This window comes from Siniperca chuatsi, linkage group LG17, assembly GCF_020085105.1.
Source record: "Siniperca chuatsi isolate FFG_IHB_CAS linkage group LG17, ASM2008510v1, whole genome shotgun sequence".
NCBI classification, from domain to species: domain Eukaryota; kingdom Metazoa; phylum Chordata; class Actinopteri; order Centrarchiformes; family Sinipercidae; genus Siniperca; species Siniperca chuatsi.
Genome location: NC_058058.1, coordinates 27063131 through 27087776, shown reverse-complemented (window position 1 = coordinate 27087776; position 24646 = coordinate 27063131). Strand labels below are relative to the sequence as shown.

Below are 24646 nucleotides of genomic sequence, written 5' to 3'. Positions count from 1 at the left end.
TAAATTAAGTCCCCTGTTATCTTCGTCCATTTTAACAATTGTGGTAAAATTATATTAGGGAGTACAAGTTGGCGAACGAGGTTAATTACTGTGTCGGAGACGGTGACGCCACTGTCTCTTACACAGATACGGGCTATGTTGCCGGGGAGTGACCCACAACCATAGAGACACAATGGTGCTGCAGTGACAATGTAAATAGCAGGTGCCTGTTCTTGCAATTCTCACAAAGCATTATTTAGTGTCACTCACATTCTGTCAGTGTAATGGTGAGGTGTTGTCGTCTTCGGACTCCTAGCAGCTAGCTAACTGTTGTTTTTGCGCTAACAAATCAGCTTGGTGAGTGAGATAGCCAGCAGCCCCGTTAGCTAGCTAAGTTAGCTAGCTAGCTAAGAACCTGCTTGCGCTCTGCTACTGGCATTTTCTCTGCTAGATATTATAACTGTCTAGCTAATCTGTCTCAGAGGTATTATGGAGTTTCCTTTTGATATTAACCAGTTATTCTCCGAGAGGGTCTCCATCTTGGACCAGACCCTTGTTGCAGGTCATAAATCAGCAGGAAGGTAAGTTAGAAGATCTGATTTTCCTTTTCTCTTTGTTGTTAGCTTGTTACACCTAAGCTACCTACCAACATACGGTACCTTCTCTAGATCTCCTCTATACAGAGAAAGTAATTCGGAACCCCATTCAAAAATCTGTCAATTTAAGCCGGCTTGCTTATCAACAAACGTGCACAAGTTAAATGCCGTCCAAATGTTGTTTTGATGAAAACTGTGCTTTGTGTGTTCACGTTTTTTTGTCTTTTGCCATTGTCTGTCAAAAGATAACAGGACAATATTGAGAAAATGACTTCGGGGTGTGTATCACCCCAAGTTTACCCTGGTCAGTCATCAGTTAAAAAGAGGGTCAACACAGAGACACATTCTGGGCTGTCTAGAGTCCTGCATGTAGTTGTACTGTGAGAAAGAGGAAACCATTGCAAACTGTTTGGCAGTAGTGCCTCATTTAGACACTGCTTATCTAATCATATTCTCCTTTATTGTTTATCTTTGTAGGCCAGATCTTCAAGCCCACGTAGCCTCAGTTATTGATGAACTTGGGAGAGCCTCAGCAAAGGTGAGTCTCATTAGGTGCACATCTGTTTTTTATCATTTTATGTTTGTTAGTTTTTAGTTGTTTGTTTGACTTAAGCATGCGTAAGTTGGGGGCAGCTGTGGCTCAAGTGTCCTTGAGCAAGACACTGATCTATTTGACTGGTCACCAGTAGGCATGCTACCCCCTTTCAGGTCAGGTCTCTGTTGCTGGCAGAAGGTTTTTTGTTTTTTGTTGTTGAATATGCATCTCTGCATTTTCATGCAGCTCCTTGGCACTATGTTCTGTCTGCACGTGAAACAGCCTTACATTTAACTTCATTTTATTTGTAGTGTAATGTACTTGCCAATTCTGTTGTGTAATGATATGTGACAGTGTATAATCAGATCTTTGAAGTCGTAATATGTAGTGTCTTTGTATCTCAAACTGTAAAGTGGAGCTGCTCTAGCACCACCCTAACAGAGCTGGCAGGATTGAGAAGAGTTATGAAATATAAAACAGCTAACAGGCAGAATAGGATTTTACAGGCTTTTGCATTGGATCCCTGTATTTGTCATCGCACTGTCATCTGTCATTGCAGCTTCTGTCATCTGTCAGTCAGCTGTTATCTGTCAATGAGCTTTCATCTGCCTTTGCTTCTCTCGGCGGCTCAGTCGATGTGATGTATCTTCCGCTGCGCAGAGGATTGTGGGTCAGAATAGCCAGAAAAGCATGCTGGCTTGCATATTGCAAAATGCGACCAGGATGCAGTAGGACATCCTGGTATTTCTGGCATACTGCATTTCCAATACTATGTACTGGGACATACGAAATCTTTTTCTGGCATACTAAATAGTATGGTAGTATGGGTAATGGAACGCACAGCCAGTCTTTCTTTACTTTTCCTCCCTGTTTGTTAGAAGAGTAGCGTGGCTCCTTTAAGGAATAGGGCAGTGCGTCGGGAGTGTGTGGGTGAGCGAGAGACAGTGTGACGGGGACTGTACTCCGAGGGACAGGTTAGCAGTGAAGTTGTCTATCTAGTGGCAGGAAATGTACAGTGTAGGTTACAGTTTGCCCATGAATAAACGCTGCAGCTCGTCAATACCCAAGACGTTCCCGTGTCTTGCTTCCCAGCTGCTGGGTCAAAGTGAAGGTGGTTAGCATCAACTTCAGCCCTGGGCGAAAACCAAGCAGTCTGTAGCTGTTATTTCAGTGTGTAAGATATATATTTAATTAGCATATAAGTATCAGATCAGACTCTGCATTGGTGGAACAAACTCCCATGTGCTGATGAAGACCTTGTGATATGGTTGAAAGCTTTAGAAGAAGCCAGTAAGTGGAGCTTGAGTTGGGGTTGATTTGTCAAACTACTATTCCAAGGTTAAGAATGAAATTTGATTCTTAACTTTGACGTTGATATTTTGCAAGGTCAGGTATTTTAAAAAGTACTGTTTTTGTACTAAAACGTATCAGCACTAATATTGAAAAATTTGAGATGATGCCCAGCCCTTTGTGATAGTACTGTTTCTGCACATGTTTAACAGTGTTCGTGCTTGCTCTCCACAGGCCCAACAGCTCATAGCACCTATAACAAGTGCTTCCAAGCTGCAGTCCCAGAGGCATCAGCTCTTCCTGCTGAAGGACGGAGAGAGCAACGGGTACATCTCACATCCTTTTCCTCAGCTTTCACTCATTACACACACACACACACACACACACACATTTTCCACAGTTTGTCTCTGGACTGAGCTGGTACTCTTCATCTGGAGCTGCTCAGCTCTCCAGCGCTGAGCCAAGCTGTCGTCACTACAATGCATGTACTGTAGTGTAGAGACATACGAGACACTGTGTTTAATGCCCATGGCAGCAGCTCACCTTAAATCAACCAAATGGAAAACTAGGTTGATGCTTGTGATGTGAAAAGTTATTCAGAACACAAAGCCTTACTCATTGCACTTCGCTCTACACCCCCCTCCATCCCAACCAAACTCGCTTCCCCTCCTTTCCCCTACATACAGAGGACGTGGTGTGGTCGTGGGGTTTCTCAAGGTTGGCTACAAGAAGTTATTTCTGCTTGTGAGTCACAGATTTTCTTTAATTTCTGTCTTTTCAGGCTAACTATAATTCCACATGCTTCACTGATTTTATGTCTATTTGAACTTCCTTTATCAGCTGTACAGGTATGCTTGTTGTATTCCTCCACAGGACCGGCGGGGTGTGCACATAGAGGCGGAGCCACTGTGTGTTTTGGATTTCTACATAACAGAGAACTTGCAGCGACATGGCTATGGACTGGAGCTGTTTGAGTTCATGTTGCAGGTGAAGCATTCTTCTCCCTGGAACAAATTATTAAAAAGCCAGTGTAGTGGAGATTGTTACAGTCACCTTTCCATGCTCTTCAGTTCAAAACATCGTCTGTGGGCTTGATTGCTTGCCAAGACAAATCTTGTGATGAAACACAGATATGAAGAATGTTGTTGTGATTGCACAGACCTTTTGCCTGATAGAGTTGCAAAGGGAAGCTGGTTCCAGAAGTATTTTCCCCACTGTAAATATGCATGTGATATTTGAGTTTGAAAACTATATAGATATATTGACCCAACCAATTATCTGTCCAGCTCTTTCTCCTCTGTTCCGCAATGTAGAAAAACAGGATAATTTAACAGTACTATAGGTTGATATAATGGCCATCAGTTTGAATTATTTCATCTTCATGTCTGACAAATCATGATTCTTTTCCATCATGGCGGATGCCTCAAAGTACTACCATACCTAAGTGTCCCAGTATGTCTAGTAAGGGCAAAAATGTTTATACTAGTTCCAAATGACCACACTCAAAGGCAGGGTGAAAAGCTGGCTGTTACAGAGAGGGGCAAGACAAATGGGGATAATGGCGCACACCTTCTGACTGTCTCTTTGAGGCCATTGCACATCGTGGTACACACAAAGTGACAGAAGTTGAATGAAGAATGCAAGAAGAAAATCTTTTATTTGCAGTTGTTAAACTTAATTATTAAGGTAAGGAACGGTTAAATGGAAGCACTAATGGTCTTATGATCTGGGACATGAGGGAAATAGCCTGCCATACCAGCATCAGCAAGTCGGCTCCTTTTATACACAGCCTGACGCCATCTGGAAGTAACCCCTCACCTCATCCGTCAGCCTCCTATTTGTATCCACATGCGCACACACCTGGCACCAAGTTGTTATACTAGCTTCTTTTGTAAAAATGATCAAACACTTAGATATTTTCTGTATTTTCAGTGTTAACTCTTTAACCAGTAGCTACATGTTCAGTAAAACACAGAGTGACGAGTGTGACAGAGGCAATGCGTGCCCCGTGCGCACGCATGTTTCAGAATTGACTCCCGCAAGCATGTGGGCATTTTGACCAACAGTGATAACCTGGTCGGTATACAGCAATACAGTTTAGTGACAAATCAACTACAGGCCCATTTCGGAACAAAATGTCACACAATAGTTGTTGAATTCATCCCAGATTGATCCAGAGCCCTAAACTGAATAGATTAAAGGCCTCAGTATGCTTCAAATGAAGTGCTTGTTGGATCAAAACCTTGTCTCTGGTCGAGGACTCGGGCAGGGGCTGTCTCTGACAATTATTGTAACTTTCCAAAACAATAATACCCACTTAACGCCATGATTTGCCGGCTGTGTGGAAGTATGAAAGTATCCATCTTTTGTAATAATAATTCAACCCGAGTCTCACGTCCATCAAAGTTCTCAACTGTCAGTCACCTACATTGTCGATGCAGAAAATTAACAGGACTTCAGGAACTCCAGATGCCCAAAATAACTTCACAACTTTATTGTTAGAAAAGGAAAAGCTGCAATGATGTAATACCAGTTATCTGCTACCTGTAGTACAGAGGATGCCAACAGTTCAGTTGCTATGTGCTGTTTATCAGTGACTGCATGTTTTCTCTTTGTCTACTTTAGCACAAGAATTTAGAGCCAGTTCTGATGGCTTACGACAGGCCCTCGCCCAAATTCCTGTCTTTCCTGGCAAAGCATTACTGCCTGACACAAAGCGTTCCTCAGGTACAGTCTGGACTTTACTATCACACTATCAATGTATGTGAACAGTTAGTTCCCTCCTATCTACTGCACACTGTACTAAAACAAATCTGTATGACTTCCAGTTCTACTCATGCGATCTACGAAAATAATATTATTATTATTATTGTTATTATTATTATTATACATTCTTATAATGTGTTTTCATCAGGGGACCCAAATATTTTCTTTCATGTGACTTTCAGTGTGATTGCTCGTCTTATTACAGTTACATTTATACACTGCATCTCTGTCTTTCTTGTTTTGGAGCAGATCTGTCACTGAGTGTATTTGTATAAGACAAGATGTTCAAAAGGTGCATTTAATGGCTATCAGTTAATAAATTCACATTCACAAGTACATATTAGACAAAGATAAATAATAAACATTCAACCAAACAGCATGGAGGCTTCACAGTAAAGTAGTACAGTAAATCTAGCCATATGAATAGCAAGGAAAAAATACATCACAACCTAGTATTGAAAATTTGGGATTTCTGTGGGCTGTAATGTCACCCATTTGTATCATGGATTGTTGAAAAGCATAGTATCAACACAAACATAAGAACATAAGACACGACAGTATTAGCAATCCAAGGTGTTAAAGGATAGGTTCACATTTTTTCAAATCTGTCTTAAAACAATAGACAGGTGCACATATTAACACTGAAACAGTTTTTTCTTGCTGTAATCATTCCTCCTGTTCATGCTGGCCATTGAGAGATCGCTTCCTAATGCGCTTTCAGTGTAAGTGATGGAGGACAAAATCCACAGTCCTCATTCTCAGGGTTTTTCCTGCATAAAGGATTTTTTGGTACCCTCCAAAGACGTTTTAGCCAGCGCCAAAGGAAAATCACCAGCACCAAAATGACAAGAATTGAGAATAAAAATAGCTACTCCCCTCTCATCCATAGCCGCTATATTTTACACATGTGGCTGGCACTGGAAAACCATGTGACCATGTGGGTGGTTGCCACGTACAGATCCAAAATGGCGCACAGGCCCGCGAAACTCAAACAAAAGGGAGAGTCAAAATGGATGACACACTCTAGCTGTGGGAACTCAGCTGTGGGAACTCAGAAATTTAAGATACTCTGTTACATAAGCCCTGCCCTCAAGAAGGAGTCTACCTGAGTATCCTAGCTCGTTATGCTACCATGCTATCTGGGTCATTTGAGATGTGCGTGTATATGTACGTGTAAAGGTGTGTGGGTTAGTGAAGAGGAGAGAGACATAAAAGCACACAGAGTAAGACACACAAGATCTCAGATACCGTGGTGAAGCACAATAGCTGTCCCTTTATCACAGAGGAACTCGGTTGCAAACTTTCATTCAACAGCCGTGTTACTGGACTTTGGTCTGATAAAGCACAGTTATTAGCTTCCACAGTGGCTACAAACTAACACAGCTAAACGGTCCAGCGGCGTGGTGCAGATACACAATGGAACGTGCTAAGCACGGAAACACACAGCATAAACAGGGCACAGCGGTCCGTTACTTCCCACAATAATGCACAACACAATTCACAACAAATTAAGCTTAGATGAAATTACACACAGTTATAAAGTCTATCCCTGCCCAGACACAAGCCTCTTACTACTCTTACTACTCTTACTACTCTTACTACTCTTACTACGGTTCCTTCAGGCGGCAGCGAAGGGAAGCAGCAGTCGACTTTCATGGGGAGAGAGCGGGGCTCAGTGGTTATCCTTCTCTCCGTGAAGAAAACAGTAAAACCTGAATCTTCCCTCTGCAGATACGGGATTGTTATATGGAAGGTAACAATCAGGATCCAAAAGTGTGTTCAGCAAACACAAAACAGTCTGTTGCTCGTCCAGCGAGTTAAGACTTCTAACCTAGGGAGTTAAAGTTCATGTGACGTGTCCCCTGAAGCAACCGATGTTACAATGGAAAGACAGTGAGCGAACTGTACGCTCTGCTTTTATAGATGTGATTACGTCATAAGCGGGGTGCCAGGATTTCCTGTGCCCTTTTGGCGGCTCATCCAGTAGGAATCCAGGGTTTGGATTCAACTGAAATCTCGCGTCCAGGTGTGAATTAACAGCTGGTGGAGATTTGGCGCTGTTTCTATGAGTTCAGGCTTTTTGGTTTCCCAAGGGCCTCTGTTCTTCGTTCTGGACTCTATAAAAACGTAGCGACCAGGTTACATCGCTGTCTCCATCTCTCTCCTCTGCTCCCTGTCTGTGTCATGGATATATAAAGTGCTTTAGAACGTAAGTGCTGTGAAACTTTTAGAAAATAACGTTTTATTTCTCTGATTCACTGCTTTGTTCTCACTAACGCAGCTCCCTCTCTTCATTCACTCTCTAGCTCGCTCTCTCTGTCTGCATGGGGCCAACTTTGAATCGTACTTTTACTTGTACACTATGTTACAAGTAAAAGTCCTGCATTCAAAATCTTAAGTAAAAGTACAAAAGTATTAGCATCAAAATATACTTAAAGTACTTAAAGTACTGCAATTCCTACTCATTCTGCCTTTGAAGACTAATTTATTTAATCCGATCAATCACTTTATTGAAAATGAGGATTTTTTTTACGGGGATTTTTTAATTTTTATTTTAGGGTGATGATGGGTAAGATTCTTTGCCGAGAGATGACAAGACAGAACACACAGTCAAGAGTCGATCTTCAATCAGGCGGGATTTAATATCAATATCATTTACTTTCTTTTTAGAACAAAAGTCCCTCTTTGTGTTACCCCTGACAGTGTTACCGTATTGAGCTGCAGTGGAGGGATAGTAACGCAAAGAGGGAATTTGTAACTTTGGAAAATATCCACTTGATTTGCCATCTCAGACTCATATTAGCTTCAGATACATTTTGGAGATTATTTTTGCTCAGAATGAAGACTGGATTTTGTCCTCCATCACTTACTTTGAATGCGCATCAAGGGATCTTTTAATTGCCAGCATGACCAGGACGAATGATTAGCGAGCCAAACCTATTGCTTTTAAACAGACGTGAAAAAATGTGAACCTATCCTTTAAAGCTATGCTGTGGGTAAGATTCAGTTCATTCTTGACCTTGGAAACAGCTGTTGAATGAAGTTTCTGACCACTAGTAGTGCTGGTCAAAAAAATCAGCTTGTAAAATTTGTCCTGATGGTGGTGGTAGGGAAAATGTCACGGGGTCATTAAAAAAAGGGATCATCCTCTAGGGAGCTGAAAACAACGGTCAGTGCAGGCTAAAAATGAGAAGCTGCTGCCTGAATGTCTCGTACACTGATCTCTGCTCATGAGAAAGAGGGAATTACAGTCGGCACTTACCTACACTACCAACCAGGATGTCAGAATTCAGAGTCACTCGCACAGGTGCGCTCAAATTATTTTTCACATTCACACACTACAGTTCACTGTGGTTTCACTACAGTTTATAATTGATATTTCGACAGCAGCCATGTGGGAAATTTGATCATGGATCTGCTCAAACTGCTGTAGGTAGTCACCGATAGGACTGAGACCTCACAGCTGGAGGCTGCTTTTATCGTGGCTGGGGATTTTAACAAAGCCAACCTGAGGAAAGTTCTGCCGAGATATCACAAACACATCAGGTGTCCTATGCGTGGTGGTAATACGCTCGACCATGTTTACAATCCCTTCTGGAAAAGATAAGGCAAATCAGATCACTTCTCAGTTCTACTTCTGCCTGCCTATAGACCGAAACTCAAACAAGACACACCAATGACGCGGCCCATCCATTGCTGGTCTGACCAATCAGACTGGGCCCAACGTCACTACTTTAGGACTATGGAGTGGTATGTGTTTCAGGACAACAACATGCACGGATGTGGTCACTGGCTACATTGGCAAATGCATCAATGTCTTTATGCCAAGAACTACTGCAAAAGAACAGACTGACGTTACCACTTGATGACACCTGAGCAAGCTCTGTTGAAAGATCCAAAAGCAAGTAAACGGACCTTTTGAGCTTAGATCATTTTTGGTTACACACACTGTCCCCAAAGCTCAAGACTGAACTCCCATGCTCAAGTCATGATTGCGGACCAGGCCGAGTTCACGGAACGATCAAATAAGGGAATTGACACCCAGTATCTCTGCCTGAAATGTCTTTACTGTTTTGTGGTTGCTTGCTTTGATCATGTTGATAGCCACAGGAAGCTCACTGCTAGCCACACCTGTACAACAAGCTCAGTGAATTGTACACTCCCTAAAGTATCCAAACTTCAGCAAAAAGGCAGGGGGAATTTGGCGGAACACAGACAGTCAAACTGATAATAAACTGAGGGGTTTCATACCCTCCATATTATCGTAAAAAATATGTATTGAAACTTTACTGACAGCAGCCTTTTTATCATGAGCAATTTTAGTTATCTTGTCTTTTTTTATTCTGTCCAGGTCAATAACTTTGTGGTGTTTGAGGGCTTCTTCCTCAACAGAGCAGGTAACCTTTTCACTACTCTGATTCCATTGCTTTGGTTTTTGTTGTTGTGAAAGGGGTTATGTAATTGTTTTTCTTCTCTGTGGTAATGAGCTATGAGGTGTGGGCAAGTGCGCGTCTTCAAACATGACATCCTTACTGGCTGAGCCTGTGCTTGGTTGGCAGTCTTGGTAGGCTATTTCTATATCAACCCTAAATCTGCTTACCTCTGTTTTGGAAAAATAAGCTGCACAATGCCAGAACAACCACATACTTTTGGGAAGAAATCAAGTTCAGTAACGTAATGTATTTTGCATGCTACAGCTTTAAAGTGAACTCTTGCTTTGCTCGCATCACAGCAAATTCATCTTTTTTCTTGCACATGTCTATGTGGAAGAAAAAAATCTCCCTCATTTAGAGATATGTAAGTCTGAAAAAAGGGCACTCGACCCAAGAGTGCTGATCTGCTTTTATTCCAGTTCCAAAATCTTTTGTTTCACCAAACTCTCCCAGGCTTGCCCTCCACTCCTCTGACGGATCAGGGGATGTACGGCTTTTTGTAAGGACTTTTCTATCTCTTTTCTTTTCTCATATGTCCCAAGCATCTTGTCCCCCTTCCTTTGTTGCATAACTAGGTCCATATTATATGTAGGATGCTCTTGGTCTCACTTATAATTTCTCATCCACTTTCAGTTCCTCTTTACCATCATTTGTATTTATCTGTGTATTTATCTTTATAAAGGTACAATATGTCATGTATTATGTATCATGTCAAATATTGAGCCTACTGTCCCAGGTGGCAGAGTATTACATTATCCACAGAGAGCTACAACCTGTAGACAACCTCAAACCCCCACAGACCACCTGACTTGACAGAATACCTGCTTGTTTCCTGACCCTCCATTGTCTCTAAATGTCTGTCAGTTTGTTAAAAGCCAATTAAAGGTGCTTTGAGTGACACTCTGCCATCAATAAACCACATTAAAGTATTCACTGTGAACAATTAGATCATTGTTAAGAAGATAGGCAGCCTCTATAGCTTCTGCACTGTATTTTGTAATGTATGCCAAAGGCTCAGATTGCTTTATAGCACAAAAGCTTGCAGGCCAATACAAGTCCAATGATACACCACACAAAGAACACCTGCCCTGCAGGGACAGGCACATCCTCAGCTTTATAGTTTTGGAAGAGAAGCTTCTTTCGAAAGAAGAAAATAGGACAGGCGTAGGACAGTATAGAAAATGTCTCATGGTATTATTTTAGCATATTTTAGTCCTGACATCACCTCAGCCGCTGTTCCACTAGCTTCTGTAACTCAGCACAATCTCTCTTTTCTGAAAAGGCTTTCTGTAAAAAGGAGAAACATGTTCCTGGAGTTTACTATCTATATTCAAAGATAAATGAGTATCTTCTACAAGTAGCTGCTGTTAGTTAAAATCATGAAGGGTTTAAAATTCAAAGTAACAATGATTCATTTCTTACCATACAAAAATGTACAGCTCCTATGAAGTTTTATTTACACAGCAGTCCACATGTTGTAGTTCATACTAGCTGACACACTTTGAGTGGTTGAAAGACTAGAAAGGCGCTATACAAGTACAGTCCATTTACCATACTATCTTCTAATATTATATTTCCACGTTTTTTGTTGTAATCTCTGCTGTCTAAAAAATGTCTACACTGTTTGGCACTCCCTGTTACAGCCATTTCTGTTCCAGCCGCAGTCCCTTAACTGGCCTCTTCTGTTGAACTGGTCACGTTCAACCCATTAAAGGCTTGTGGGAAATGGTGTTCATTAAAGGTGGCTAAAAAGAGAAATATTAAAGAAAACATTTAGTTTTTTAATTCACCATCCTTATCGAGACACATGGAATGAACTGTTATGTTAGCAGGCTGCTTTTTTTTTTCTTTTTCTTTTTTTTGCATTATTACAAATGTCAGTGTTAAAGTTTTTTTTACTTTTGAAACTAAACCTGCAAGTTCTGGTTTCACTTTCCCTCTCTGTTGTTTGTTCATCAGGCAGCTAGTTAAGTTTTAGCTATATTAGCTAATGCAAGACTGTTTGCCTGGTACCTTGAGTTTCATAATGTATTATGCAAAGGACATTATTTTTAATAGAAAATAACATTTGGCGATAACGTGTTAATCTACTAGCTTGATTTAGGGGAGAACACAGTTAGCTTGTTAACATTCAAGTTAGAGTTTTACGTCTACAAGAGAGGAGAGTTAGCTCTAGTGTTAGCTCTTAACTTGCTAAAACAAGTCTCCCTTTTCACCAGAAATCTAGTCTGTATCTACCTGTCTAGCCAGTGGACATATTACATTCAAATCTATGAATACATTAACACAAATATGATCATCCAATATTAACACACATATTTTAGACTTATTTGCTTGACAGGGATGTATTTTAACATTAATCCATATAAACTATTTATGATGATTGATGTTGTGCTTGTAAATGTGGATTATACTAGTAATGTATTAATATTTCATAATAACAACTCTCAATTGCTTTTTTATTGCTCTTTTTATTGGCCCTTTTGTGCCACCTTAGGTTAATGGGGTGTATGTTGTACTACTTGGTACTCATGGACATCTTTTATAGTGACTGTAAGCTGCATAGATCACTTGACCAACATAGCCAAAGTTTTTAGAAATGCAGCAGTAGATGGTGGGAAAGCTAACATGGTCTTCTTCAACAAAGACAAGAATGGGGGACAGGTTGAAAGGAAGCATGTGAATGTTTAATTTATTTGTGTCAAAGGCACCTCGGGGATTTTGATAAAGATGATTAGAACAGCATCTTTAGGCTAAAATCTACTTCAAAACAGAATTTGAGTATTGGATTCTGGCTATTTCAGACTGCTCAAGTAACTGAAAAGGAACAGCTATCTCCCATGGCCGATTACAAGATTGCAATTTGTTTAGTCTTTGAGAGATACTGTCAGGAGCTGTTTGTATTGTTGACACTTAGTCCAGTCTTTGAAGGTCTCGGGACCAATATGGACATTCTGTTTTAGGGTTGATCCTCCTTTTAAGCTTTTACAACCAGTATTCACCACAAGATAATTTTAACAGAGGAAATACTGTTAAAATGTATATTGTAAAGGACGGTATGTAGGGCTGTATTGCAGGGGATGGGAGGGAGATCCCTTCATGTTCTGTTTTTGTCCCTGCTCTGAGTGTTTTCTCCTCCACAGCAGCCCAGTTGAGAAAGGTTCCCCTAAAAAAGCCGGACGGAGAGATCAAACCCTACTCTTTAATGGAGAGAGAAGGTAAGAAGGTCATTTCACTTTGTTAAATGCATCTGTTTATTGTTTATAATGGCAGAGGAACATAATCTGTAACATAATCAAGGCTTTTGGTAAGCCTGTGATGTATTTTTTGCCAAAAGTAGTTATTCTAGTCTTTCTAGTAGTTTAAGTCACTCATATGGAGTCTTTGAGTATCTGATGCAGCTTTAGTGACATGAAGTTAGCAAGTGACTGGAATGGTGTTGACAACTGGTTTTCAGCCATGTTAACTGGTAAGGACAAATCAGTTATGTGCAAGCAATAGATGGATGTATTGCATAAAACCCTATCGAATGTATTCTGTCATGTTTGCATTCATATATACAGCAATTATTATCGTCAAGAAGACTTTGTATGAAAGATGATGGGCAGTTTTAGTGTCCAAAGGAAGCAACAAAGAAAAAGTAAAATACCTGGGAAATGGAACATGCACGAGTGAAATTAGAATTTCTTGAGACTGAATATCTTGCATTAAAAAGATACATTTATATTGTAGATTATTATTAATTGCTGACTGACAGATGATTATCCTTGATTAAAATTGACCCTTTGGACATAAAGGGGCACATCTTTAAACACCAAGATTAGTTTACTGTCTTCTGCGGCTCTGGGGGGCTTTTCAAAGTCTGAAAAAAATAACCCTTGTGATGTTATCGGGGTGAGCATTTAACAAGCATGTGGGTCTAACAAAAGATGCTGTCAAGATGTAAGAAGTGCAGGATCCAGTGTTTTTAGAGTTTGACCCATATGGGGCTGCTTCAATTTTTAGCCTTTTTTTTTCTCATCTGTCTCTTGCAAGTCCTCCAACTTTATAGCAGCGCACTATTAAATAGCTGGAGTACTCTTAATAAGTCAGCAATAACATCTGTGCACAAAACATCCCCTGTGTACTATTCATGTGTACCCTAGTGCTCAAGTGGCCATATCAAAAAAATAAGAAATCAGGAAGGGGGCAAACACTTTTTCACACCACTGTAAATAGTCACTTTATAGAATTCTTTTCCTGTCCAGCGGTACGCCAGGAGCAGAGGGCTCTTCCCTGGCCGTTGGCTTCTCCTCACTCCCCCCAGCGGCCGTTGTCCCCTCAGTGCTCCCACTCCCTCAGCGTGGGATCCTCCCCAAGCAGGGCGGCCCCTCGAGCCACCCCAGCTTCTGCCCCAGGGGGCAACAGGGATCAGAGTCCACAGTCCCCTCTCATCGAGTGCTGCAGGGCAAGGCGCACCAGGTAAGAAATGACACACATCCAGCCCTTCTGACCACATTTATAGGTATTAAAATAAATGTCTTTTAAAAGAATTCTCATGTAAATGCAGGACGGAGATGTGCAGACAGTATCAGGCTTTGTTGTCACTGCAGTTACAAATGTCACCACTCCAGTGTAGATATGCTGTCACTATTAATCGAGGCAGTATCAGTAGTATACAGTTTGAGAGCTTACACCAATTGTCTCTGCACTATTCCTACTGTAATTTAACTATTTTCTTAAAACCCCTGCATATTCAGTGGATTCCAGCCCTAACATTCCAGGTAGAATTCTCTCCATATACAATATACACAACATTGCATTTTGCAATTTTGCAATTCAGTACTACAGTGTATACAATAATAACAATAATAATAATAGTAATAGTAATAATATTACAATGAAAAAAAGACAAAAAAAACAAGTACAAAGACAGTAAAGTGCAATGAGTGAACACTGCTGTCACACATGTAAAGATGTGCCTCATTTCATTAACAAAAAGTAATAAAGTTCTAATAAGTTAGGTGTGAATCTATCTGTGAGTGTGTGTGTGTAAGAGGAAGGAGAGGTGTTTGTTAGACCTTTGAATGACTCTGCCATGCACGGCAGGGGGCGGTAAAGATTTCAATAGCCTGTGGGAAAAAGTTGTTAGACAGTCTTGTGGTTCTGGCCTGGATGCTGCTGAAACTTTGGGCAGTGGGGTGAACAGTCAAATGGAGGGGTGAGAGGAGTCTTTGATAATGTTGATGGTCCTGCTGGTGCAGTGTCTACGTTACTGTCAGTCAAGGGTGTTAGCCACTGATAGCTACAAGTAGATTACGTCACCATGCGTGTCAGGTTGTTTGGGAAGCATTTAAACTAGCCTTGCAAGACCAGACCCTTCCACGCTAGCAAATCTGTGAGGCTGTACGTAGGAACCGCTGTGCTTTGTACTAAATCTTAGTTTTGTGTATTAGCATGCTAACATTTGCTAATAAGCAGTGAACACAAAATATAGCTGAGTCTGATGAGAATGTCAGTAGTTTTGCAGGTTTTTGATCCTTAACCAAAGTAGATTGAAAATATGATGACCTGATGTGATCTGAAAAGTCAGAGGATCGCCAAAGTTATTAGTACATGTGGAGATATTTCACTGGATAGTTGAAAACCCTGACCTGGTAGTGGCCCTAGATGGAAAGTTAAGGGATCACTAAATTCAGTAGGATTTATCTTCTGGGGAACATGCATGTCTGTACAAATTTTGTCACTCTTGTTTTCTCTGCTGCCTTTCTCCTCAAGGTTAGCAGTGAAAAAACAGCGGCAGTTTCCTATTTTGCACCATAGAGCAGTCCAACAGAATTTCATCCAGTCTAGTAATCTGGTTTGCCCTGCCAACGAGTGGTGACAACATGCGTTTTTTTCACACTCTGTGCAGCAGTGATGTAGCGTGGCACTATAGTACCACGCTACATCACGCTGCAGCATATGGATGTGGTACAACAGACCACACCTGTCTACACGCAGCTGTGATGTTGGGTGTGGTCAGGGGCTCAAGAGACTTATATTTACCTGTTGTGGATTTACTCTTTAAATGCAGTTTAACTGTTGGTAGAGGCTGCTAGTCTTCTCGATGATAGTTCTGTTCATTTAACAGAGATTCAAATTTTATCTCAAATGTATGTGCTGGTTCATTATCATGTGATTCATTGATTCATATTAAATAATCTGATACTGATGTCACTAAGATGTCACTTCTATTTCATTCATAAATTGGTCTTTTCTATGTCTTTTACCCTTGCTATCTATGTCTTTCAGTTACTTTCAATTTCCCATATTTAATTCAATAAATTACAGTAATGATGTATAATTCTTGGTCATATTATGTCATAATCACATTTCATTATGCACATGTAATTGTAGTTTGTAGATAATAAATATACTGCTACATCATGCTGTGGTTGGTTCTGGTGTTACTCTTTACAGTGTGTAACAAATTAAAGAATGGTTAAAAAGAACTTAAAATTTATAATTATTAGGAGACACTTTACACTCCTAAACAAGGCATAAAATGGTTTATTGAGAAACCTTTTTGGTGCCGACACCGACTTCACCACCCTTATGGTCAAAGGCTGGATCAGCATCTGTCTGAGCCCAAGCGTACAAGCAAATACGTATTCAGCCACCTATTTAAGCCCTATTCAGTGATGGTATAGGCCTAACAGGCCTAAGTAAGTGTGCCTTAGTTACCAATATTCCTGCTTGCATGTTTTGTTATTCATTGATGTTGAAATGCTACATGTAGTATTTTTAATACCAATTAGAAATGAGGTATTGCAGTAACAAAGTGGGAAGCGTTGTGCATAGAAGCCTGCATACCTTACAGTGTGCAGAAGGCCGATATCCGTGGCAGGTTTGCTCAGCTTAGCAGAGGGATGTTACATCCCTCTCATTAGTCACTCATTATGTCCAGTACAATGTGGGTCAACCCTCATTCTCTTCTGCTTATTTGTTCTGCTCGACCACAGCTTTCTAAACACTGTCTCTTTTCTCGCTTTCTCTTCCCCTTCATTTTGTTGTTCACCCATTCCACTCCATTTATCCTCTTTTACCCCTTTGATTAATTCTGTGTACTCTATCTCCTCTTTTCACTGTCATCATCGTCTGGTAATATTTCAATAGTTCACTTAATAGATCTCAGCTGGGCTTCCATTGACCAGCCTCTGACGGGCACTGTTGCCTCTTCCCTTTAAAGGAATGGCTGTGGTGGCTTAATAGATAACCTGTTTCTGTGACATGGAGTATTGGAGTCTGTTGTTGTTCGAATGATTATTTGACTCAAACAAGGACTTTTTAAAACGTAGTCATTATTTACCCAGCAAAGGGGAACATGATGGCTCTGTCTTATCTTCTTGCCTTTTTTGTAGAACCCATTAAACTATCTGCCACAAAACTACACGTGAGAATGCCTTTTGTCACCCAACTGTCACACATAAGAATTAGTAATTAACCAAACAAACTGGTTGGTATAAGATAATGCTGCACCTTCTATTCCAAAGTCTCATTTCCATTCTCTGGCTTTTTATTTTTTATGCGTTACTGATACACCATGTATGCATTTTTATCCTCATTTCAGTTTTGTTTTGTTTTTAATAATTTTTGTAATTATGTCCTTTTTTCCCCCCCTTGTTTCCCTTTCTTCTGACTGTTGTCTTTCCTAACTGTCCTTTGGCTTGCACTTCCATCCCCTCTTGTACTCCTGTCTTCTTTTTTTCACCCTGGTCTGTACGTTTTTGGTTTTCTTCTCATCCTTCTTGCTGGCTGTTACCATTTCTCTGGTAGCCAACAGGGTCTAGTTGCCAGACGCAGCCTGTACAGTCGGCACATGGACAGCAGAGCTGTTGGACTGCTGGACAGACACTTTCCAGGTAAGGTTTAGTGAGGACGTTAATGGCAATTAAAAGCCTTGTTAGACTCATACATGGAAGTTATACTGGACAGTGTGCAGGAGTCTTTAGTTTCTTCAGTCAAGATTTTGTGATGACTTCATGGTGTGCAAGAACTTAATAATTATTACCTCTTGGGATGTGTTTTGGTGACAAACTAATCTCAAGGAGCACTTACTTGCTTTGTCAAAGCTTTTAACCACAAACTGTAGTCCAACCATTAATTCATTATTTATTATTATTTTAAATTTTTATCATGCATTTATTATTATAGTCATTATGTAACTTAAGCCTCAACTGCAGCCATCAGCGTGAATTCATTTAAAGGAATAGTTCACTCTACAGTCAACAGTGTCAGGTGAAACCTCAGTGATGTTGTTTGGACTAGAGGCTGACAAGGGAATAAATCTTCCCTTGCTGATTTATTTCTTCCGGTCCCTTCCTGAGAGATTATTTATAATAATGACTATTTATAGAACTTCTCCCCAAAGACCTGGGTAGAAGTAACACTTTTAAATGTTAGTGTTTGGACCTCCCTCACCACTATTTATCTGGCTCTAATTTATAAACACATGCCTATTTAAAACTGATAAATAATCATAAACAATGAGCTAGTGCTGGAGCGGTTGCAGCATATTAATGAGCTTTCAGATGGTAAGGTACTTCAGGAAATTCCATTTAATTTCTGTTCACTTCCAGTTTAATAGACCCACAGAGATACTGCAAGTGGACCCCACAGGATTCCCAATCCAGTGTGAGCCCCTAGTTCTGACCGATGAACACAGATTTATCTAAAGATATATAGACTATAGATTTATATTTGTGGCATCTCAAAATATTGACTGTACAAGACAGTATCAAATATATTCCACCTGTTTGTGTTTATAGCCAAACAACTGTTCCATCAGTCTACTTTACAAGTCCAATATTTTCTTTATTATCTCCAAGATTTTCCTTGATTGCAGTCTGTTGTCATAAGAAAATGGGGTAGCAATTTAAGTGACAGCACAGTCATTAAGCTGTTTGAAAAAGTTGAGGTTTCATGTTTTTGCTTAAGTGTAAATTACAAGATGCATTCATTTTAGGGTGAACTGTCTAATTAATGAGCTTCATGATCAGATATTGCCTAATACTAACCTGGGTTTCAGTGGGAATATTTTACCAAGGTGAACAAGTTTTTTTCATGGGAACGTTCACATTTAAAGATGCTGAATGTTGCTCTTGAAGCTTCTATCATAAGAATAAAACCACCCTGAGTGAATTATGAACGTCAGATGCAGTGCAGCCAGGCAGCTCTGCTCTCCTTCCTCATATGTTAGTACCTTGTGCCTCCTCAGGTCTGAGACCAGTGGGGGATCAGTCATACGCACTGGGATACACAGACACACACAAGATGGCCAGTATTCATACACCACAAACCAGGTATTTACACTACTGCTCTAAACACCTGAACATTTAACTCATTGTCAGCATGAAAGAAGAAAATGAGGAGGTTTAGTGACTCACCCTTTGTGCAGACATTTGTGGCTAAAATGCATCGTAATCTGTGATAAAAGGAGACTCTCCTCACAGAAAAAGGACAGCATTGGTCACTTGGTCCAACACTTAAAGCTGGAATTATAGCTCTGTGCAGATACATGTAAATGTCACTGTAGATCTCCATAGAGATGCATGTTGCGGGTAACCGTAGGTTGTAGAGGCTCGCAGAGGAAGTGACGGACACACCTCCCAAATGTCAACGTGTCATGAAGCCCTGCACAACAAACAAGCTGATTTTTCTATTGAAGTTCCTGTGGGGACGGGGGAGCAGAAAATAAAACATGTTCGCGTTCAGTACAAGTATAAAAGAATCACCCACATGAACGTTTCTGAGTGACACCTGTGTGCGCTCCCTTACACCCTGCCTGGACAAGCATGTTCCAGCCTTCAAATGACATACAGTATGTTCACGGTTTTCTGACAAGCAACCAAAAAGTAAGGTGGGGAAGTAGTGTGACTATTATAAACCTCTCATGCCATGATCAGACTACACAGGATCAGGTGAATAATGGCCCGACTCAACAGACTTGGGACGCTGCAATAAAAATGTATATCTGGTGCGACAGTTGCTTGTTTCTTTCCCTGTTGTTAGTCATAGACACAGCATGTGACAGTTTCTGTTCTGTGACGTTGATCCATAGAAGCTCAAAGCACTCATCATGCTGTAATCATGGAGAAGTCAAATAGGAATGTTGTTTGATTTCATTTACCCTCAGGTCACGTGAAATCACACCTGTCCACACATATGTATGTTGCCCTTCACACACTCAGTCTCTTTCCAGCTACTGGGAAGGAAAAAGACTCACCGCCCAGTGACCATGAATGGTTTCAGCTTCACTTTCATTCATAAAACCCTGATTAAGTATGGAAACATTCATTGTCGGTGCTGTCAGGTGGAACAGTGAGGTCAGTCCCCGGTACCTTACCCATCACCTCCTTATGTCACACAAGTCGTGAAAGCGACTTGGTCGGGGTCCAACTTGTAGTCTGTAATGTCTCTCACCCAAGTCATGGCAAGAATTTATGACTCTATGATCGTCTTTTCTAACACAGTGATCATCTCAAAAGACAAAAGATATTTTGTAACTTGGTGACTATTAAAGAAGAGGATGGGGTGGATGGTTGACTGTGCAAAGTGTCCAACAGCAGTCAACATTGGTCCATAACCTTATCTAACTTACAAACATGAACGCATGTCTTGTCCTGCACCTCATCATGTTGAACGAGTGACCAAACAAACATTCACTGCATGTAAACGTACCTGCAAGTATCACTTTGGTCTGTTTAGATGCTGGTGTGGTCTGTACTCTCAATACCACTGCTAACAACTCACTATCTGCCCATGACTCCCCTGCTGAGGCTCAGCCTGCCAGTTGCTGTCAATCAAACACAGACACCAACACACCCCTCCAGATGCGAGGAGAGTATTTCTGATATTTCCCCAAAGACCTTTTTTCTTCCTTTTTAATAATAAACTATTAATAATACATTTTTAAAAAACATGTTGACATTATTTTTGACTGCAAAAAGGGTTAACTAAATGTGATTTCAGCTTGACTTTAAATCATATTCATATGGGATAAATCATTTTTTGGAAGGCACTGACAATTTACCTATTTTGTCCAAGACTTGGATCAAAGTGTTGAGTTGCAGTGCATTTTAGTTAGTGCATATATCTGCACATAAGGTTATTATGCAGTAATTTTTTATCTAAATTTTTAGCCAACATTGGCCCCTACCTTCGTCCTTACTCTTCCTTCCACTGACCCTGTACTGTCATGCCCCTTCACCCAGGTCCCAGCCCTCACTTCCACCTCTGTCTGCATCCAAGAAGGTTGGCATCTGCAGCCAGACCTCCTTAGTCAGCAGAGAGAGACACCTGGATACAGATGCTGAAGCCTGTGCTGAAGAGGAGATCAGGGTGTTGGACAGGTCAAAGCATCCAGCAGGAGGCACGTTGGTCCACCAGAGACATCTGTTGGAGAAGGAGAGCGACAGAAGCAGACAAGGCTGGTCGTGGACTATAGGGGAGAACTGCTACACCTCCCAGTGGGTGAAGCAGAAGCAGGAATACAGGAGTACCCGGCCCTGGTGATCAGGAGCTAGTTCTGTGATGATTGCCATAATTTAGAAATTATATAAATGTTGCTGCAAAAATTTAATTCTGTATTTAATTCTTGAACCATTCAATGCTTTCAGACAAATAAGTGCCAAAGCAGAAATTTTGTGTGACATTCAGGACCTTCGGTAGCATCGATGCAATGATTTCTTGGCCAAGTGCTGAGAGCTCTAATTTTCAAACTTCTTGAGGGTGGCATGAGGCATGAGCATTATCATTCATTGTCCGAGATGCCATCTAGAGTAACTATATCTTCAGATAATGTGTCTTGGAGGTGTTTGGGGCCAAGTACAATAACTTCAGTTTTGTCAGAGTTTAACATGAGAAAATTGCAGGTCACCCTGGTTTTTATTTCGTCAAGACATGCTTGAAGTTTAGCTAAATGATTGGTTTCAGCTTGATCAATAGATATAATTGGGTTTTGTCTGCATAACAATGGAAGTTTATGGAATGTTTCCTAATAATATTGCCTAAAGGAAGCAGGTGATTAGGTGAATAGAATTGGTCCAAGCACAGAACCTTGTGGAACTCGTAACTAACTTTGGGGTGCATGGAGGATTCACCGTTAACATGTACAAACTGAGATCGATCTGATAGATTGGACTTAAACCAGCTTAGTGCGGTTCCTTTTAATGCCAATTAAATGTTACAGTCTCTATAATGTGATGTGATGGTCAATGGTGTCAAATTCAGCACTAAGATCTAAAATGACAAGTACAGAGACAATTACTTTGATGCAAGAAGGTACTCTAAATCCTGACTGAAAATCCTCAAATAAACTAATGTTATGTAGAAAGTCACACAACTGATCGGTGACTGCTTTCTCAAGGATCTTAGAGAGAAAGGCAAGGTTAGATATAGGTTTATGGTTGGCTGAAACCTCTGGATCAAGAGTGGGCTTTTTAAGGAGAGGTTTAATTACAGCTTCTTTAAAGGACTGAGGTGCATAGCCTGTTAATAAAGACAGATAGATCATATCCAGTAAATAAGTGCTAACTAAGGGTAAAACGTCTTTAAGCAGCCTAGTTGGGATGGGGTCTAAGAGACAGGTTGATGGCTTAGATGAAGAAATCGTTGAAGTTAGTAGGTGAAGATCGATGGGAGAAAAGCAGTCTAAATATATATCAGGTTTTACATCTGTTTCTAAGAGTCCTGTGTTTGAAGATAAACTGGTACCGATTTAGAGCAGGAGGTGATGAATTTTGTCTTTAATAGAATTTTATCATTAAAGAAGCTCATGAAGTCATTACTACTGAGGGCTATAGAAATACATGGCTCAATAGAGCTGTGACTTTCTGTCAGCCTGGCTACAGTGCTGAAAAGAAACCTGGGATTGTTCTTATTTTCCTCTATTAATGATGAGTAGTAAGCTGCTCTGGCATTACGGAGGGCCTTCCTATATGTTTTAAGACTTTCTTGCCAGACTAAACAAGATTCTTCCACATTGGTGAAATGCCATTTTCAAGTTGCAATGTTTGCTTTAATGTGCGGGTTTGGGTGTTATACCATGAAGCTAACCTTCTTTGTTTTATTATCTTCTTTTTTAGAGGGGCAATAGAATCCAATGTCATTCACAGTGAGTCTGCAGCACTGTCAAGATGATCTATTTGTGAGGGACTGAAATTAACACAAGAGTCCTCTGTTATATCGAGACATGGCATTGAATTAAATGAAGATTGAATCACTTCCTTCAATTTAGCTACAGCACTATCAGATAGACATCAAGTGTAAGAATTTTTGCCTAATGGCATGTAGTCCAGAATTAAAAAGTTATTAAATAGTGGTCCGATAAAGAAGGATTCTGGGGAAACACTATTAAATGTTCAATTTCAATGCCAAAACAAGGTCGAGGGTATGGTTAAAACATAACCTGCAACCTAACAACATCAGTGGGTTCATGAACGCTGACAGAATCCAATCGAATCCAATAATGAGATAAACACAGTACTAAGGCTATCATTATCAACATCCACATGATTATTAAAATCACCTACAATCATTATCTGTTTTGAGGACTAAACTTGATTAAAAACTGAGAATTCAGATAAAAAATCTGAATACAGACCAGGACCACAGTTGAATTCAATTAAATTTTATTTATATAGTGCCAATTCATAACACAAGTTATCTCATTGCACCTTTCCTATAGAGCAGGTCCAGACCGTACTCTATATAATATTATTTACAGAGACCCAACAAATCCCAAGAATTTGGCGACAGTGGCAAGAAAAAACTTCCTTTAAGAGGCAGAAACCTTGGACAGAACCAGACTCAATGGTGGGCGGCCATCCACCGCTGCCGTGTTAGGTTTTGAGAGTGGGGGGGAGGTTGTGAGAGAGAGAGAGAGACGGGGGCACAATGCAAATACCACCTAGAATTTTTTTAAAGTAGAATTGTAATTTTAGTATTAATAAATTCATAATAAGAATGCCAGCTATAGGAATAATAATAATGTCAGTATTAGTAACAGAGCCAATAACAACAACTGTAGTAGCAGTTGTCGAGCAGGAACACGGGGGCAACACGTGGCCCACAACCACAGATCCAGTCTCTGCAGCACCGGAGGCAGAAATACCTGATGAAAGCGACAGAAGGAGAGAGGAGAGAAACGAGAAAGCACAGAACTACGGGAGAGAGAAGATGTCGAGTTAGTAACATGCAGTAATGGGATAAAAATGCATACAGATGGAGAGGGGGAGAAGGAGAGATGAAAGAGGTGCATCATGGGAAGTCTCCCAGCAGTCTAGGCCTATAGCAACATAATTAAGGGATGGTTCAGGGCTCACCGAAGCCAGCCCTAACTATAAGCTTTATCAAAGAGGAATCTCACAATCTATATTTACGTTTATCCTTAGCCAGCAGTTTTAAATAGGATTCAACATTGCCCGCACTGGCCCCAGGAATACATTTGATGCTGGTGTCGCTAACTTCACATTTCTTAAGATATAGCTGCCAATAATCAGAGTTGGTTTCTCAGCGGCTGTGTCGCTGACTGGGGAGAACCTGTTAGAAACGTGAACAGGTTGGTGTTGAACTCTGGGCTTCTGTTTAGGACTATGCTTCCTTCGTCACCCAGCCTCCCTGGCTACAGGAGCTACATCTGGTTGGTCCGCACTGGCTACTGGGGGCTGGCTAACTACAACAGCTAACGATCGAGTTTTCATGGTGTGAAGCCGGGTTTCCAATTCACTAAGCCTTACCTCCAATGCAATAAAGAAACTACACTTATTATGTGTACCATTATCATTAAAGGATACAGAGGAAAATGTAAAGATTTGACACACCGTGCAAGAGAGAGTGAGAGGGAGAAAGAGAAGCCATCGCTAGCTGCTAAGCTAAAGTATGGTAGCAAAGGGTTCGAGTTTCTTTCCAGATCGAAAGATCCAAAACCTTAGCACATAAACTATCGCCGTGGCAGTACACCACTTGGTTAAGTGAGAAAATATTTTTCTTTGTATGCTGGGTGAACTGACCCTTAAACTTGACTT

General features: G+C 40.6%; 1 protein-coding gene and 1 pseudogene across 8 annotated transcripts; both read left to right on the top strand.

The window, feature by feature from the left end:
• atat1 (alpha tubulin acetyltransferase 1) lies at positions 1-21201 on the top strand. Of its 8 annotated transcripts, XM_044171418.1 has the most exons (13): positions 14-560; positions 1053-1113; positions 2635-2726; positions 3087-3144; positions 3274-3387; positions 5026-5127; positions 9518-9563; positions 10053-10098; positions 12743-12817; positions 13847-14060; positions 17397-17482; positions 18838-18922; positions 20834-21073. In XM_044171418.1, exons 1-13 carry the CDS (start codon positions 469-471, stop codon positions 20933-20935), a joined length of 1173 nt encoding a protein of 390 aa, XP_044027353.1. In that variant the 5' UTR covers positions 14-468; the 3' UTR covers positions 20936-21073. The 8 variants fall into 8 exon arrangements, with proteins under 8 accessions (XP_044027352.1, XP_044027351.1, XP_044027353.1 ...); XM_044171417.1 differs by lacking the exon at positions 18838-18922 and having other exon boundaries at positions 1-560; positions 12746-12817; positions 20834-21201; XM_044171416.1 differs by lacking the exon at positions 18838-18922 and having other exon boundaries at positions 3-560; positions 20834-21201.
• A 3013-nt stretch (positions 21202-24214) lies between these two features.
• LOC122864763 overlaps positions 24215-24646 on the top strand; it is a 109143-nt pseudogene continuing 108711 nt past the window's right edge.